Source organism: Podarcis pityusensis (genome assembly GCF_964106645.2).
Source record: "Podarcis pityusensis genome assembly, chromosome: 1".
Classification (NCBI taxonomy): Eukaryota; Metazoa; Chordata; class Lepidosauria; order Squamata; family Lacertidae; genus Podarcis; species Podarcis pityusensis.
The window spans coordinates 92817697-92835205 of record NC_138028.1 but is presented as its reverse complement, the minus strand read 5'-3'; the positions used below and the strand labels follow the sequence as shown (position 1 = coordinate 92835205).

The 17509-nt window shown below is 41.7% G+C and overlaps 1 protein-coding gene across 3 annotated transcripts in view; it reads right to left on the bottom strand.

Annotated features, from left to right (window-relative positions):
- PDIA5 (protein disulfide isomerase family A member 5) overlaps positions 1-17509 on the bottom strand; it is a 149849-nt gene that overhangs the window by 89649 nt on the left and 42691 nt on the right. For all 3 annotated transcript variants that reach the window (XM_081007550.1, XM_081007549.1, XM_081007551.1), the window contains exons 4-5: positions 3106-3189; positions 1106-1151 (exon numbers count right to left, since the gene is read on the bottom strand). In XM_081007550.1, coding sequence (XP_080863676.1) covers positions 1106-1151; positions 3106-3189 — 130 coding nt within the window. The remainder of the gene's footprint in view (positions 1-1105; positions 1152-3105; positions 3190-17509) is intronic.

Below are 17509 nucleotides of genomic sequence, written 5' to 3'. Positions count from 1 at the left end.
ATCTGTTTTGTTCTGTTATAAAGGCCAGAAAGAGAGAAATTTACGCAAAGCTTCACAATTTATTCACTTTGTATAATGTCTGGGTTATGCACTGCTGGCTCCCCTCCCCTATAATGTTTCCTCTTAGTAATTCTTCCTAAGGCAAACAGCGCCAAACACTTCAGCCTCCTCTTATAGGGAAGGTTCCCAAATACTTCCAAAACTAAACAGAACTCATTTTTGTTGAATCTATTCTGTCGTTTTGAGTCCCTCCAATGACTTTTGGGGAAATCCTCTAAGTGCTGGAGAAGGTTGAAGGAAACACACCAGGTGAATTCAGGTGAGTATCTTCCGATTTGTCAATTTTTTTGAGGCTCTTCTGGAGTTTAAAAACGCCTCCTACAATCATTTCAGGAACAGAGCCAAGACCTCCTGAGCTACTTTTGTGAACAAAGCTTTTTCTTAAGCCACCATGAGGAAAGGCCTCCTATTCTAGGAGTATTCTCTGGTGTTCTCTAGGATACCCCTTTTCTCTGAAAGCTGCTTCAAAGGGCACTTCTCCTTTTGCTCTGTTCAGTCTATTATGGCCGTGCAACAAAAGGAAAGGAGGCCAGTTTGCCCATGCTATGTGCTGGGCATCTACCTAGGACTTTAGTCCATGGTTGCAACCATATCTGAGAAAAGGCCACTTCCTCTCTTTTCCAAGCTCATCTCATGGCAGATGAAATAGAAGGGGAGAGCATTTTCCCAATCACTGCCAGGGTAATGCTATTAGATACAAGCTGGCACCAAAAGGGATCTTGCAGCAAGACAAAAATAATTTACAACACACATACTAAATAAAAACCCCCCTTTATTTGTTAGCAGATTGCAACGAAGTTCACAATTTATACTGCAATTTAACAGTGTCTCTATCTAGTTAATCACACACAGCTTTGCAGGATGTTTGCCTGGCAGATGTGCAGGAGATATGAGAATGGAGAGAAACCCTTTAGGTCACCCAAACAGCTGTTCCTGAAATGTATGGGGGGGAAACCATCCAAATATAAAGCTGTAAGCATTAACATCTGTTCTACACCCAAACACATCTCCCTGTTCAGAAGATTTCAAACTACTGTAAATTTACCTTCAGTGTGAGTGCTCTGTTATATTCAGTGTGAAATGCGCCATCCCTGTCAAGAAACAGTATGGGGAAAAACAGCAATTAATTTTAGGAGTGCTATTAGAAAATCATGCAGCTGTTTCCTCTGGTCTGGATAAATTAAGTTTTCCTCAGCTTGCAGGGCTGTGGAAAACACAGCCATCAAAAACAAGTTCTTGAAGCAACCAGGTCTCTAATGGGCAATCACTTCCACAAAGCCTTAATGAGAGCATTTAGCACAGGCTAGACTTGGGGAGTGGCAGTTTCAGGGGGCAATTTCTATTTGCAACAATGCACTGCTATATTTATGCATGTTGGTTCCTGAAGAACAAAAAACAATCACATGCTAAAATCTCCTGAAATCAGTCAGCTAGGAAACCAACCTCCAACTGATTTAGGTAACACAGGTAGGGATTGTCTCATTAAAAAGAATTATGACGGAATACTGGAAGAGGAGACAATGCTTTCTTTAAGTATGGGTGTAATTTTTCAGGGGGTAATTTCTTCCCCAAACTCATCTGCATTAAAAATACCCCTACTGATCCCTAATAATAATGTGACGAGTTTTTCTATTTCTCTCAGGCCAGGCAGATGGGGAAGGGTTAATTTTCAACTCTTAATGCTGACCCAGACTACTAATATTAATAACAGTGTATTATGCAATCACACACACATTTTTATTCGGGGAACTCTCCTGAGTATGTAACATGCTCTTTGATATTCACAACAAAACTAACATTATCTATGTATGCACCAGTAGATACAGTGCAATTATGTCTAGGAGTTTACAACTTTATTTGCCACTTTTGTGGCTCAGAAAGCCTCTTGGGTAAGTTCTAGGCTTACTTCAAAGCTTGAAGCTGTGAGGGGGAAGGGGATGACCCTGCTCCTCCTTGCCTCCACAGTTCAGAGGAGGCTTGGGATGTGTTTTGGATCCAGCTCCAAGCTAGAAGGAGAGGCATGTTTCTTGACATCTGCATTTGACAGGCGCTTCAACTGCCTAGCAAACATACAGACAAAGCAAGCCTGCCCGCTTCCCTCCAACTCTAAACTGGAGGGGGTTGAAGGCTTGCTTTCCCATTGCACGGAACTCTGAACCCTCCTCCAGGTTTGGGATTGGGACAGAAATTGTCTCAGACCTTGTGCTGCATTTCAGATGTATGGTGCAAGGTCAGAAAAAAAACCCAACTGTTGAGGAAGGTGCATGGTTCCGGCAACTGCAAGAGATAAACAAAAGCATTTAATATTCTTAAATATTAGCAAGCACTAAGATCTTAGTGGGACAGAGTGCACCAACAGAAATTAGCTTTCAGCCACCAGCTCATCATAGCCAACCAATACCATGTTGCCTGTCCATTAAATGTCCATTAGCAGCCCAATTTTGGAATGCAGTACATATGAAAATTATTATCTCTGCCTTATGAGCTTTTGTTCTTTTTGCATAGCCACTCTGGGCTGTATGGGGAGGGGTAGCTCCTTCTGGGGCAGTTTGTCCACCTTTGGTCCCCACTCTGCACTCAGCTCTCACCTGTGGCTCCTAGAAGCTGTCAGCGTGCAACAGCAGCTACACCCTGGGAAATGGCTTTGACTGGCTGGCTAAACCAGGTGAGGGTAGCCGATGGGCCTCAAACCCTCGTTGATTTAGGGACTTGTCCTGCATACAAAGACAGGCTCCGGTGGATTGAGCAGACAAGACCAATAGTGGGTCCAATAGCCAAGAAGGCGGTTCCTGCACATGCTGTAGAGGGAAGTGAGAGACAGATGGGATCATCAACCTGGGAAGGTAGCCCATCTTGGAAAAGGAAAGCACTGATACTAAACCTCTGCTGCCTTGCAGGGTACCTTTAGGAGAAGATAAAGCCAATGGCAGCACAGCCACTCTCAACACATTATGTTGCATTCCTTGACAATCTTAGATAGGATTGTAATTAAGCAGTATATAAATTGTCTCAAGAAATAAAATAAAAACCCGTTCTTGCACGTACTTGTAATGCAATAACTCTACCCCTTTCTCCTTCAAACTAGGGTCAACTTTCATCTTCTTGCATAGTTTTCTGCTCTCTGAATCACTGCAAGAAAAGCAAACAAAAGCATTTGATATATTTTTTAAAATATTAGCATTAAATTACACAACATTAACTACATGTGAACAATTCTAGTTTAGCACCTCTGCCGTAATTACTGATAATTTAACCTAGGACACAAGCAGCAGCATGGGACTGCAACATTCAGGGATGCTTTAGTTGGATTCCTGCACTGCAGGAGGTAAAACCAGATGACCCTTGGGGTCCCTCCCAACTACAGTTCTATAATTCTATGATGCAATCCTAAACACACTTAGTAAGCTGCACTGAGCAGAGTGGGACTTACTTCCAAGTCAATATTCAGTGTTAGAATAGCTGGGTGCAGTCCTGATAGCACTTCTTTCTGACAGCCTTCTCCCCAATGATTCGGTTGCTAAGAGTTACAGCCAAAGGCAGCCCCGTCCCACACTTCCAAATCATAGCACAAGGCAAGAGGGGTGGACAGACTTGCTCAGCAACACCAACCCACAGTTTTCTGTAGCAACCAAGCCCATGTCAACCTTCCCATCCCAGAATGTGCCCCACAACATGAAGATAAAAAGAATGCAACACAGCCACAAATCTGCAGAATGATTTAAACGCGAAAAGCTCTGAAATTGGCTTCTCTGGGAAACAGGCAAGATTAACATCTAAAAGGACACCATAAAACGGCTGGAATGCCATGAATGAAATCCCGGGGAACATTTTACACATTTCCCAATACATAAATTTGTCACAAAGTTAATTGAGCAAGTAAGAGCTGCAACAGGCTAATGAAGGAGCAGAGAAATGCACTCACACAGGAATCTTTCTCATGCTACTGCACCATGTCTCTTTATCTCATGGCAGCAGTTGGTGGCACAGGTGATTGCAGTATGATTCAACTGCTCTTTCTGTTTCTGTCTCTTTAAATCTATGGGTGACATTTATTATTTAGTTTTACTACTTGCCTCAAAAAAAATATCTCCAGGTGATGTTCAAGTTTAATATATATATATGGGTAAAAACAAGGTCCACTTTTCCTCTCCTGCTAAATCTGCTCTGGAGGGTTAGATGAGTCCTAAGGACAGGTTTAGGGGGCACATGGCAGGAGGAGGTGGAAGTTCTGTTGTGTCAGTGGATCTCATTTCCTGTATTCATATACCCCAGTTTGTGCTATGTTGAATTCCACCCAATACAGTGGTACCTCGGGTTAAGAACTTAATTTGTTCTGTTCTTAACCTGAAACTGTTCTTAACCTGAGGTACCACTTTAGCTAATGGGGCCTCCCGCTGCTGCCACACGATTTCTGTTCTCATCCTGAAGCAAAGTTCTTAACCCGAGGTACTATTTCTGGGTTAGCGGAGTCTGTAACCTGAAGCGTCTGTAACCCAAGGTACCACTGTACAGTAGAATTGAACTTTAGAATCCTAAACAACCCTTCAAATCCAAGTCTGGAAGAAGAAAAAGAAGACAGGAAAATCATTTCACACATGGAAACAGCCAAAAATACACCATACACTGGGGGTGTTAAAAGTGGGGGGGGGGGGGGACCTCCCATTCTGCCAGTACAAATCTTTGCACTGACGGCACAGTTACGTAGCACTGCACTGGCTACAAGCCAAAGTTAATTAAAGGGTCACTTATATCTGTAAGGACACTGATGGATACAAGACCACCCCCAAGCTATGAATTTGATCATTTAGAAGAAGTGCAATCCCATCCAGAGCAGGCTGAACCCTGCTCATCTGGAGAGAGGAAGTACTTATTCACAGAGCTAACCTCAGCTTGTTATTCTCATCTTGTCCTTTACCCTAGCCTAGCACATTCAGCACTTCAAGTGGTTTTAATGAAAAGTTGTGTGTCACCCACATGCTGGCAACAACTCACTTCAAATCCCCAAATGACTATGCTCAGCAGTTTCATGTAGATGTTAAAAAGAATGGGAGATACGATAGACCCTGCAGGACCCTGTGGCACAAACACCACTGAGTTAAGGAGAAATCCCCCATCACCACCTTCTGGAAATGGTCATCCAGATACAAGCAGAGCCACTGCAACACATTACCACCCAGCTCCACGGAAAATGTATAACCATTTCTAGCTTTCACACCCGGCCTGAAGTACTAGGAAACTGCCTATAATATTGATGTATATTTGCTGAAAATGCCTATATTGTCAGAAGTATTCTTGGTAGCATCCCTGAAACTACTCAAAGAATATACAAATATCAGATAAATAGTCACAACCTGTACAAGGAGCTTAACAATAGGTCAGTAGGTAAATGAATCGTAGGAGGCAACAAGAAGAAATGATGTACAGTATGAAGGTGTTGAAGAAGCCAGTAGTGGCATCGCGTAGACATCACAAACACCCTGCATTTGCCTGAGAACACAGACACATGCAATTATATTTGTACATGTGTGAAGGGTATGCGACACCAGGGAAAATAAACTAAAATAGAATGAACTGAAGAAGTAACATATAAAGAAATACAGATATATATGGGGGGGGGGTAGGCACAAAGTATAACCAGACAGTAAACAATATCAAATGCAGATCCTAACCTACTTGTTCACTAAGGCTTAATTTCTAGAATCTAGATGGTATGCTGAGCGTTCCTGGAGGCCAATACAGAACAAGAGCCATGAAGATCTCTCCTTTGGGTGGGTGTCGGGGGCATGAGGGCTAATGATTATAATCGGTAATGATGAAGTTCCACCCAGTCTATTCTTATGGGATACTGGGAGAAAGTGGGGTGGGAGTGCTGGCTTTCTTCTAAAGAACACCACCACTCATATATTCTACATGAGATATATAAAGACCAGAGAGGATGTGCCTCTATTGGAATTAGAACCCACCTCATCAGTTTTCCCACACTAATGCTCCTAAGCATTCTCAGCAGAGACCACACAGTCTCACAGAACATGTGGACAAACTGAGGGCAAAAAGGATCTGTGCTTTAATGCCCATATAAGATTAAACTTATTTGGGCTCTGCTTCAGGCAGCAAAATGTCTTGGGCCGGAACTGCTTTAATCTCCACTGACTTTGCGGATAACAGCTGGTTATGGATAAATCCTGGCTAATACCAAATCCTTGTTAAGGTTGGTCCTGACATAAGGCCAGTAGAAGAAAATATGGGATAATTTGCCCAAGAGGCAGGTATAATCCTGCAGCCTAGCCTGGAAGTATTATGTCTTAGACTGGCACAAAGTGGCAGGATGAAGAGCATTAATAGCAGGGCCAAAGACGGAAGAGGCATCTTCAAAGATTCTTGGATCGAGTCAAACTGAAAGGCACAGAGCAACATGCATCTGCGCACCAATGTGCCAGCATGGACTGAAATTGCTGAGCACACATTCAACACTTGAGAAATGAGGAACTGATTAGGGCCATTCCCTACACGAAGTGCTGCTTTTGCGGTTGCTGGCATTCCTGTTAATTCTCTCGACATTTTCAAGCTGTCTTTACGGAAAATGTGAAGAATGAACAATAAATAAATTAGCACTATGTTGCAGATAAGACGGGAGAGAGCTTGGGTGAGAAGAGTTCAGCACATACCCTGCAGATGGTAGTTAGTCTGAGCAGGAAGACTGTAGCATATAGAAATGCATGATAATCAGCTGTCTGGCATGCACTGACATTAGCATTTTAAAGCACTAGCTAGCAAAACTAAGACACTAAGACAGACTTCCTCACTTAAAGGTGAACGCTTTCACCCATTGAAGCAAAGCTTGCAATCTTGCCAAGGCAATGGCTTCTCACATATAGTGCATGCCAGACCACACGGTCATCAGAAAGTAACAGCTGACACTGGCTAAAACACCATCCTGTCCAACACAGACCTCCACGAATTTTGCAGTGTTGTACACACTGTGATGGTGGCCCATCACAAACTTCCACCTTTTTCTTAGATCTGCTAGGGCACCAGGTGATTCCTTAAGCAGCAGATGTTACCACCAGTACTAAAGTCAGCTTTATGAGGCTGATCTCATTATCATCTTAAAATGTGGAAACAAGGAGGAAACCGTGTAGTTCCAGTACACTGTGCAAATCGTCTCTTTAAAGCCCCCCAATTAAATACTACACACACAGCTAAAGTTAACTTTTCACCAGTGTAATTTAAAATACACAGAAACTCACTCACACCAGGGTTGAGAGACTGTGAGCAAGTGGGGGGAACAGGGGAGAAGAAGAGCTGTTTAACCCTTTCTTTCTTGGCACTTTATTTTCCTGCTCAAAATCACCACCTCCCCCAAAGCATGATTTATGCTTTTCCTCTATAGACAGGGAACAGAAGTTGAGAGAATTTAAGTGCCAGTGGAAAGTGCTAAGCAGCTTCGTCCCTACCATTATTCTGCTTAAACACAGTTGCCTGACACTTCTTGATTTTTTAAGCTGGTAGTGGGGTGATAAAACACATGGCTGCACATACTAACTAGTTTCCGTCTAAGATCAGTCTTGCAGACCCAATGGGGGTGTACTTTGTACTGAAGGAGTACGGTAGATCATGGGAGAAGCCATTTTGTCCCCTCTCTCATCTAACGCCTTATGAGACTGTCCCAGTGCCATCTTTGAATGTGGTGGATCAGCAGTAATGCATGGCTACTGGGCAGCCACCCAAAGCATCTTTTATCATTTTCAATTACATCCCAGAATGAGACAAGTCATTCAATATTTCCAATCACTGGGTTAGTTCCAAAGGTTTCCTTCGACATGTGGGAGCTTCTTTCCATCCTCAGAAGGGCTGTTTTACAACTTGTACTAGAGCACTACATGAGAAAACCAAAATCAAATATATTATTTTACTTGATGCAAACGGAAGCAAAACAACTGCTATAGAACCTAGCCAATTTTAGCACTACACAAATAATTCCATCAGCACCTGTGCAAGTGTTTGCTAAACAGTGCAAGCAGCTATTTTCCTGTATCTTTGAATCCTACTCCTTTAATTTGAAAAGAAGTCACAGCTGTGCTGACTTTAGCTGCTAAATATATAGCAATTTAGCGCCCACAGAAGCAGTTGAGGCCCAAATCAATGCCTAATTTCCCATTCTGATCTTTTACCTGCATTCTAACAATGGTTTGACTGTCCCACGGATGGTGATTGAGAAAGATTATGCAGTGGAAGAAAGCAGGTTATTCATATCCTTTGAACCACATCCTTCCAGAGGCTGTTGACGGGTACTCATAAGTGTCATAACTCACATTTATTATTATTTTTATTCAATTTCTACACAGTCCCCTAGAACTGCCCTTGAAACCACTTACAAAGCATAAAGCACAACAGAAAAATACATAAAATGCATCAATACAATTTAAAACAAGATCACAATCCTTCATCACAAAATCCTTGTTAAACAGCCCTCAGGCAGGAAAAGTTTTTTCTGGACAGAGGCAACAGGCCTTTTTGCCCTCTGGATTCAACCTCACCTTGAGAAAAGCATCTTTTGAAATCTCATAGTCTATATACATTTCAGGGGAGGATAAGGAAGCACGAGTGTGGTTTGTATCTGATCTAGACTTAACACAATGCAAGCGAGTATCCCATCAGGTGAACAGAGGCAGGGCTGTTCCAACAGTACATGAGACACTTACATTTAAACCTGCCAGTATGGATTGGCTATGGACAGAATGACACAAACCGAAAGCCTGTTCAGACACTCAGTCTCCTCTTACCTCCGCATAGATTCTTCCTACCTAATTATATCACAAGGTCAGAAAGAGAGCTTTCAGATAATATGTGTACAACTTCTCAGTACACATATTACCTTCCTATATGCAAAGAAACCAAAAGTGCAGCTCAGTCTCACCACATACTGCACCTTGAGCACATTTTGACTGAAATGGCCATTTTGACCTCCCTCCCTCCTGTCTTCCGTCCCCTTTCCACAGATGCCAGAAAATAAACTACCTTACCAAGCATCTGCTTCAGGAAACCCTTTCTGACAGCATTTGGTTAATGCCCTCCTTTATTCTGAATAACAATGTAATAGAAAAGCAGAATCAGTTTTCTGCTCTGAGGAGAATGTCTTTGGATTTTCGCCAACATCCTCTTAAGGAAAAACACCTCACCTCTAGTGTGGAAAAGGGTAATTAGGACAACAGCTCTTGTGATGGAAGAATGTGTATGTGAGAGAAGGAAGAAGGGAAGTCCTTAATAGAGTTTGTAACTCTCTTGATCTCAACACCCCTCCCTTTTACCTATAGTTCAATGCAGTAGAAAAATGCAGGTAGGCTTGGCAGAGACATCAAAATTGTGCTCTTGTAAAGAAGGAGGTCAAACAACTTTTTTTTAAAAAAAAACCCACATTACCTTCAATTCACTTACACTCAGTTATATATTTCCTAAGGTAGTAATTCTAGCACCATATATTGATATTAAGAAATACAAAACTCATACCTTTAAACATAATATATTCTATAACCCAGTTCAATCTGAAAAAAGCACAACTAGTGTATTGGTGTCTATTTTTTGCAGCCATAACTAGGAATTTTATAATAGTGGAAACTGTTAACAGTGTGGCTCCTTCTTAAACATCTGCTGTTAATAATAGTTGAGCCATGTGATCCTTAGATCTAAGCACAATTGGAAGTGCCACAGATAATCATTACGCCTTCAAGTAACAACTAGAGGTCATTATGGCAAAGCTTCTATAAATGTACAACAGAACACAGCAGCCTTGGTTGAATACCATTCATCTAATTCAGAGCAGCATCTGTAAATACAGAAGGCGGCTGCCCTCATGTGATTAATCCCCAACCTTGAAACCACAACAGAGTTGCCAAAGGACAGTGAGAAACTATCCATTTGGAAAGAATTAGCTAAATATTCATGCTTTTATCTCAGAATGCTGTTCCTAAAATAAAAACAGAACTCTTTGTGGTACCAATTCATATATTACAAATTTCTGCATAAGTTTAATCACTGTGTGGCAAAGCAACAAGTATTTAATAGTGTATCAAGTTAGATGTGAAGGTTTGTGTTGCTGCTGTAGCCATGTTTCTTGGGCGGGGACTTGTTATTAAGTTATTAGAACTTCAGACTGAGTGACAATAACTGCCTTTCTGGAATAGACAAATACATCATCTAACAAGCTCGCAGTCTATATTGTTCAAAGGAAGTCAATTTAACAGCATGGTAAAAGCAGAAACCTTATTGCATAAAGACTATCACCCCCAAAATAGTTGGGATATGTTTTAGTGATGCCAAACTTTGTACTTTCCTTGCTCAGAACACAAACTCTGAAGACTTGTAAAGTTTGTCTCCAATCCAAAGTGAGCACTACAATCTTCTCTGGCTTGGACTGTAATGAAACCAGAGAATATCTTCTCTCTTACTCTCCCAGTGACTGCAACCGAGGTGCACCTCGCTACCTCCATTTTAATATGTAGTTTACTGAAAGTGCCTAACCTCCTTTGACACCAAAAGTCATGGAAATTATGTGACCCAGAATCATGTTTCCTAAAGAACACTTCTATGCCAGAATTCTAGCAGATGACCAAGTGATTGAAGTCCTCAAGTAAGGCCTCGTTGCTAGAATAGGCAAGTGGAATGGGGGAGTGGGAGATGCGGGTGAGATCCTTGAATGCTACTTCAGTCCCAGTGATATCATCAGAAATACAACAAGGTCCAAACTGGACCTGGAACAAAAAGAGCCATTTTCAGATTTGTTTAAATTAAATTTGCTGGATGCAATTCTGAATCAAGATTGTGTTTGCTTATCACTAGTGTTGTTTTTCAAACTTTGAAGCCATGACTAGAAGGAGATTCATTGGGAATTTGGACTCAATACACTTGGCTCCCCCCCCCCATCACTTCCCTGCTTTCTAGTAAACTAGCAATTTAACTGAAAATATAATTAGCAGTGTGTTGAACAAACCCTCTCATTGTGCTGTGGAAGAGGAGGAGGAGGAGAGTGCTATGTAGATCCTTCAAATGCAACCCCTTCCCAAGCAAAACTCGACAATCCTACATATGTCTACACATCAGCTAGATTGGGCTGGCACTGTGGTGTCTGAAAGCACATACAGAGGATGTCGTCAAAGGGTCCATGTACTTTTCCCTGTGTCTCAGATTTAAGATCCTCTGCCAGAAAAGGCTCTTTGAAAAGATCCAACACATTATTATTTTCTCCATATTCTCAAAGCAGCAGTGGTGGCGGTATGCTTTATGAAAGAGAAGCTAGGGAATTGTGCTAGGAAAATGAAAAACATATTGGCTTCTGCTCCAGCTTCAGGGACTCTTTTGGTGTCCCTATTATTGCTTCTTCCTAATTCTGTGGTAGTAGTGGAACCAGTAATAGCAATTCATATTTATATGGATCCTCATGGATTAATGATATTAGGCCTTTCTGTTTCAGTCCTTTATGACGGGGAGGGAGCACCACAAAGGAAGTGTCAAAATAAAGACTGCAAGAGCTCTTCCTTGAAAAAGGAGAGAGAAAGAGAGAGAGAGAGAGAAGCAACCCCTGTATGATAATGGTCTCTTGCTTCCACACATGGACAAAAACAAGAGAACCCTCCCAGACTGAAATAGAAAGACCCAAACAGGCAGATAAAGAAATGCCAGCCTGAAGTCTATGACTCATCTCTATGCCTCCGAGACACAGAATCCAACAACTGAAGATTTCAATACAGCTGTATGCAGCTCATGTCAAAATGATTTGAAAAGGAAGCACTGATGGGCAAAACAATTATATTGGGTGTGGCGGGGGATGGGGTGGAGAAAAGTAAAGAGAAAAGACCAGGGAGATGTGAGTGACAGAAAAAAGAGCTCTCTTTTCCAGATTTCTTTTTAAGGAAATGAAGAAATGCCCTACTGTAACTCAGCCTGCAACTAAGCTTGAGCAGGTACAGATGAAACAACTGAACATTCCTTCCCTGTTTATCCCTGCCTCCACTTTCCTGTCCTACTTCCTCTGTTGTCATCCCCCACCCCAATCAAATATTAGATTGTAATTTCCTTGAGACAGGGACCTGTCCTGTTGTACTCTGTACAACGCCATGTATACTGATGGCACACAGTAATCATAATCCTAAATTTATGAATGAATGAATATGGGCACAATTCAGAGAAAAATGGGCATGCTTAAAAGTTACTGAATTCAATGTAACTTAAATGTGTGATAGACAAACCTGTTTGGAAAGCAAATAATAGGATAATGAGGTTAGGGAAGCCAAGCATCAAAGTAATTTTGGTCTCAATGTGAAGATTCTACAGGTATCAGTGGTATTTACTTTGGTGCAAGTCTGAACAAGACTTCACCCCTCATTAGCAAACAATTATGTTAGCAAAAATTATGCTCAAGGAAACTCCTCAGATTAAATCATCTCCTGCTGAGAAAAATCATCTCAAATGCATTGCCTGAGACAGTTTACAATCTTGCCATCAGCACTGCAGCTTTCCCCGTGGAAACTGCTGTGATAAGAATACCATTTGAAGATCCACATTAGTAATCTATGGCTAATTAATTCATCATACCAGTTAATGACTTTGGCACTGAATGAGGACACTTCTTCGCTTTGCAATACCAAGAGCTGTTTCAACTCAAAGACAACAGACTAGCAAGTCAAACACGAGGCAGGTGTCTTTGGATGTCAACCATAAGGAATGGAGAGTACAACTCAACAGCATAGCATTCCAGCTGTGCAGAAACCAGCGTGCTATAACAAATGGCATTTTCCAAGGAGAGGCATGTTAATAAGTGAATCTCTCTTGAAATCGACACCACTGCACAGAAATAAGCAGTAGGTTAAGGAGAAGTGCCAAACACAGCACAGGATCTCCTGGTGAAGAAAGACAGAGGGACTTTCATCATTTTAAAAAGAAAGAAAAGCTCTTTCATCATAGCCTTTTAAAACAGCTGACAATCCAATTCTCAAGCATCTTGACAGAAGGAGCTCTGCTGGCTTCAGTGATCCTCTCACTTGCCAAAGTACTTTGAGGATCAGCTTGGTAAGAGAATGGTCCTGTCATTCAATAAACTTGCACATATGTCTGGCTATGTGTGAGAAGGGACAGGAAGATGCACATATTTAAATGCAAACATTTTTGATGTCCTTTTGAGTTCTAGCTTTTCATATATAGTGGGTCGGATCCAGGCTTTACATAAGTTCCACTGACAGGATGCTTCGCTGAAAGATATGGGGTGGACAAAGGTTGTTTTCTCTTATTCCTCTTCCAACCTGCAGTCCACTGTTCCCTCAGAAAAGCTGCTTCCGAGGCTTGGGGCGGGGGGGGTGCCTTCTTGAACAGGATGGGAGCAAGGGCACACTTTGGTATTTCAAATTTCAGTGGCACCCTGTTCTGCTCAATTCACTACGTCCTACTTATGGTGCCCCCTAGTCTTGGCGCTGAGTGCAGTGGAAATGATCGTGCTGCCGTAAATCCACCTCTGATTGGAGGTGGGACTGCACTAACAGTCCCTGGGATACAATCCAATTTTCACACGCCTTACATGGGGCACATGTACTAGAAAGAAATGTGAAAACTGGAAGAAACCATGGAAGAATCAACTTCCAACACCATCACCGCCACAGTGGTAGATTCCACAAAATGTGTAACTAGACTCCAGGACAGCACAGAAAAGCTGCAAGGAACACAGGTTGCCCTGAACTTAATTATACAACATCATTCAAGGGCTTTAAAGAAAAGGCACAGTGGGGAACGCTTGATAGCCAAACTTTTAATTAAAAAAGAATAGTCCTGAAAATTCAGTCAATGAAACTTTAGGGAAGAATTAAAAGGAAAAAGTCTAAAGCAGTGCAGCACAGAGGAATATGAGGTGAGGACTCCTCAGATATGCATAAGGATGAGGTGACCTGGGCATCACTGACTAACTGACTCAATGGCTGCAGCACATGTTCTTATTCGTGCTATGGAATCAGTCTGGAGCAAAGTAATAACACTGATATCAATACAGGTCCTATAAACCAGTTATACCTGCTATGCAATTTTCCTCTCCTTTAAAAAATGGGCGCAGTTTCCATAAAAAAAGAATCTATATCCCTTTTACTAGAGGCTGTTAAGACCATGTACTGCAGAGAAATGGAAAGACCTCAGCCTTCCTACACTAAAAATTTGGTACTTTAAAATATGGAGCATAATAATGATTGAGAATTTATTCAATCAACGGCAACTCTTAGGGAAAAGGCAAAAAATGGAGGGGGGGCAAGTATTTAGATATATGGATTCAATTTCTGACATGCCAAAAAAAAACCAAGTCAGTAGATAGCAAACCTGAATCCTTAAGATGCTTCTGGGAATATTAGCATAGGCAAAACATAAGAGATTCTGTACACCCCATGCGATTTATGACAGAAAGCCAGAACATTTAATTCTGTCTCCTTTTTCGTTTCTCCTCTGTATAAAATTTCAATACATTATAGTGGAACAATGAATGCAACATCAGTGATGTATTTGTATGTGTTTGGGGATGTTTCAAACACTGCCTAAACATTAAAAGCTTCTCTCCGCATTGCCTCAAACCCATTTTGCAGTGCGATTCTAGATATTGTTATGAGTTTGGGAAGGGGGGGGGAGGAGAGGCTGTATGCAGAGAGCCTTCTGACCCCTGGAACCAGCCACTCTAGCTTCTTGATGAGGTGATCTTCTAGGTGATGGATCGTTAGGAGAACAAAGGAAAGGGTCTCTGTGTGAGATGACAATTGGGTGGAACCCCCTCCCTTAACTCAAAATTTGTTAGAAGGAAAAGCCAGAATTGAGTAGCAGTGATGTAAGCTAAATCAGCGTTTCCCAACCTGGTACCATCCGGATGTTGTTAGGGTTCAATTTCCATCATCCCTGACCATTACCCATGCTGGCTAGGGCTGATTAGAGTCGGAGTACAACATCTAAAAGGCACCAGGTTGGTGAAGGCTGTACTAAGTGTTGTTCTCTCTTTGCCAGTATAAAATTTTACATTGCCCACTCAAGTCTTTACTAATGGAGTAGAGAATCATCCTACTAGCTGCCCTAACTCTTTTCTCTTTCCCCCCAAATCCTTAGTTATTCAATGAGTTCAATTTTAAATGGCTATGAATTCAGTATGTTAAGCACAAACAATATTAGTTTTTAGAATTTTCCATATGCTTTGACTGAGTTAACAGCAACTATTATCCATTTCAACACAACAAAGCTTTTATTTAAAAAATGCTTAAACACATAATACTAAGGAAAACTTTCAGCACATGCTGTTTGACATAGCCTGCATGAGCAGGAACAACCAGTGAGCCTTGGACTTGAACACACTCTCCTCCCTCTCCTCCTCCAGTGTGTGCCTGCAAGGAAGAGTATGAAAATTTGTTCTTGGTTAACCACAGTTTGCCAGGTTGTCCAGGCCTAAAATTGTGGTTCACCTTCAAAACGGTTAGCACAATGTGTGAATGGGACCGATTAATGCATTGCCTGCCCCTTGGTCACTGCATTGGAAGAATGCCACTCTGCCTAGACGACCTCATTCAGAAGTCTACCTCTGGGTCAGAGAAGAGCCCATTTGGTATTATGTGCACATCCTGGCACACTGACTGCAGTGCTTAAACATTTACCGAACTGCAATGACGAACTGCACCTCCAGCCCTAGTGGTTAGCCTTTTATTTCTAATCTAGATCTAATGCACTGGATTTTCCACAGTATAATGGGAACATTCTGCTTAAAACTGACAAGCAACAAAAAGTAGATATCATGCGTACACTGTGAAATCTCACCAGACATTATTAATTCAATATTCCAATGTCTCCTCCTCTGCAAATCATTCAAACATCAGACACCTTGGGCAAGGACTCTTTAATTAAAACATGGGAAGGCTACAATAAGTATTTCTGTCACATCATTTGTGGGCCTTGCATCCTTAGTTGAACATGCTCTGTGTGGATTATGCAGAGAGCAACACGTGGAATGAAATGATGGGTGGTTCAGATTTAAACCTATCATTAAATCGTATTACTGTCCTATAGGAGATAGTATGAGGAACCTCTGGTCCTCCAACGCTATGAGACTCCAATTCCCATCAGTACCAAGCATCATGGCCAATGGTCAGGATGATGTGAGTTGCAGTTCAGCAAGATCGGGGGGAGGGGGCCACAGGCTTCCCACCCCTGTTGGCTGGGATGCTCGAGGAATTTATTCTGTGAATTCCAAAGTGAACTGACCTAACCCCCACAGGCTAATGTGTGGATTGAGCTTCTTCAGGTTCTGCACTTCTCCCAAAATTGTTATATAGCTCTAGACTGAAAAACACACCAAAATGAGTTACAGAATGGTTATTTTAGGATACAAAAGGTTTTGAAATGCATACACTGAGATAAAATATTTAAATATATTAATGTAAAAACAGGAAATAGCATTACTATGAATAAATACATGCAAAATTGATGCTGACTGGTAACAGACTGATTCATCCACCCCTAGATGAGGGTATACCAAGTATAGCTACATTTATAATTAAGGCTTCCAAATTGAAACTGCCTTTTAGAGGGTTCACCAGAAACATTTGCTGTTGTGCACAAGGGAGATGTTCACTGAACACAACGTCAAGTGCCCTTGTGGGTTTGAAGTTAAAAGCCCTGCATGCATGGGGACCTAGAACATGGACAGAGTGCCACGTGAAATATCCCAAAACTTTTTGAAACAAAAGGGATTGGGGTGGGGGGTGGGAATCAGCATCTGTAGTAGCAGATAGCCTGACCCAATCTGCAACTATACAGAAGTGTAAGAAAATAAGAATCCTACTGGATCAGATTGAAGGCTCCCCTCAAGTGTGGGTTGGGGTTCATTATCAATACTAGGCAAACTGTTACACTTTAACACAGTGACTAAGGGACAGGCAATGCATTAGCTGGCCCCTTTCAGACACTGCACTAACCACAGTTAATGTGTATCATAATTCTATGCCAGGACAACACGGCAAACTGTGGTTAACCAAAAACATGGCAAACTGTGGCTAACCAAAAACAGAAGATTCCAAACTCCACAGAAGGAGAGGGGAGCAGAGCGTGTGTGAAAACAAGGCTTGCTGTGGCTGTTTCTGGTTGTGGTATGCAAACTGGACCAATGTATAGCTTACCTTTTGTCCCACAAAGCCTTTATGGCAGGTTCCACTATTGCCACAGTACAAGCCTTTCAAGTGAAAAGCAGTGATGAGAGGGACATAGTGGCCTTTGTGGACTAGATACATTGCCTGTGCTTGTTTTAACTTGAAAACCTAAGCAGTGGTGGGACTGTTCCACCTTCCAAAACACATAGGAATCCCAAGAATTACACCCATAAATATTTTCTAATGAACACACAAGGAAGAAGTAGTGCCACAATTTAATTTACTTCAGGATGAACAACAAGACTGCA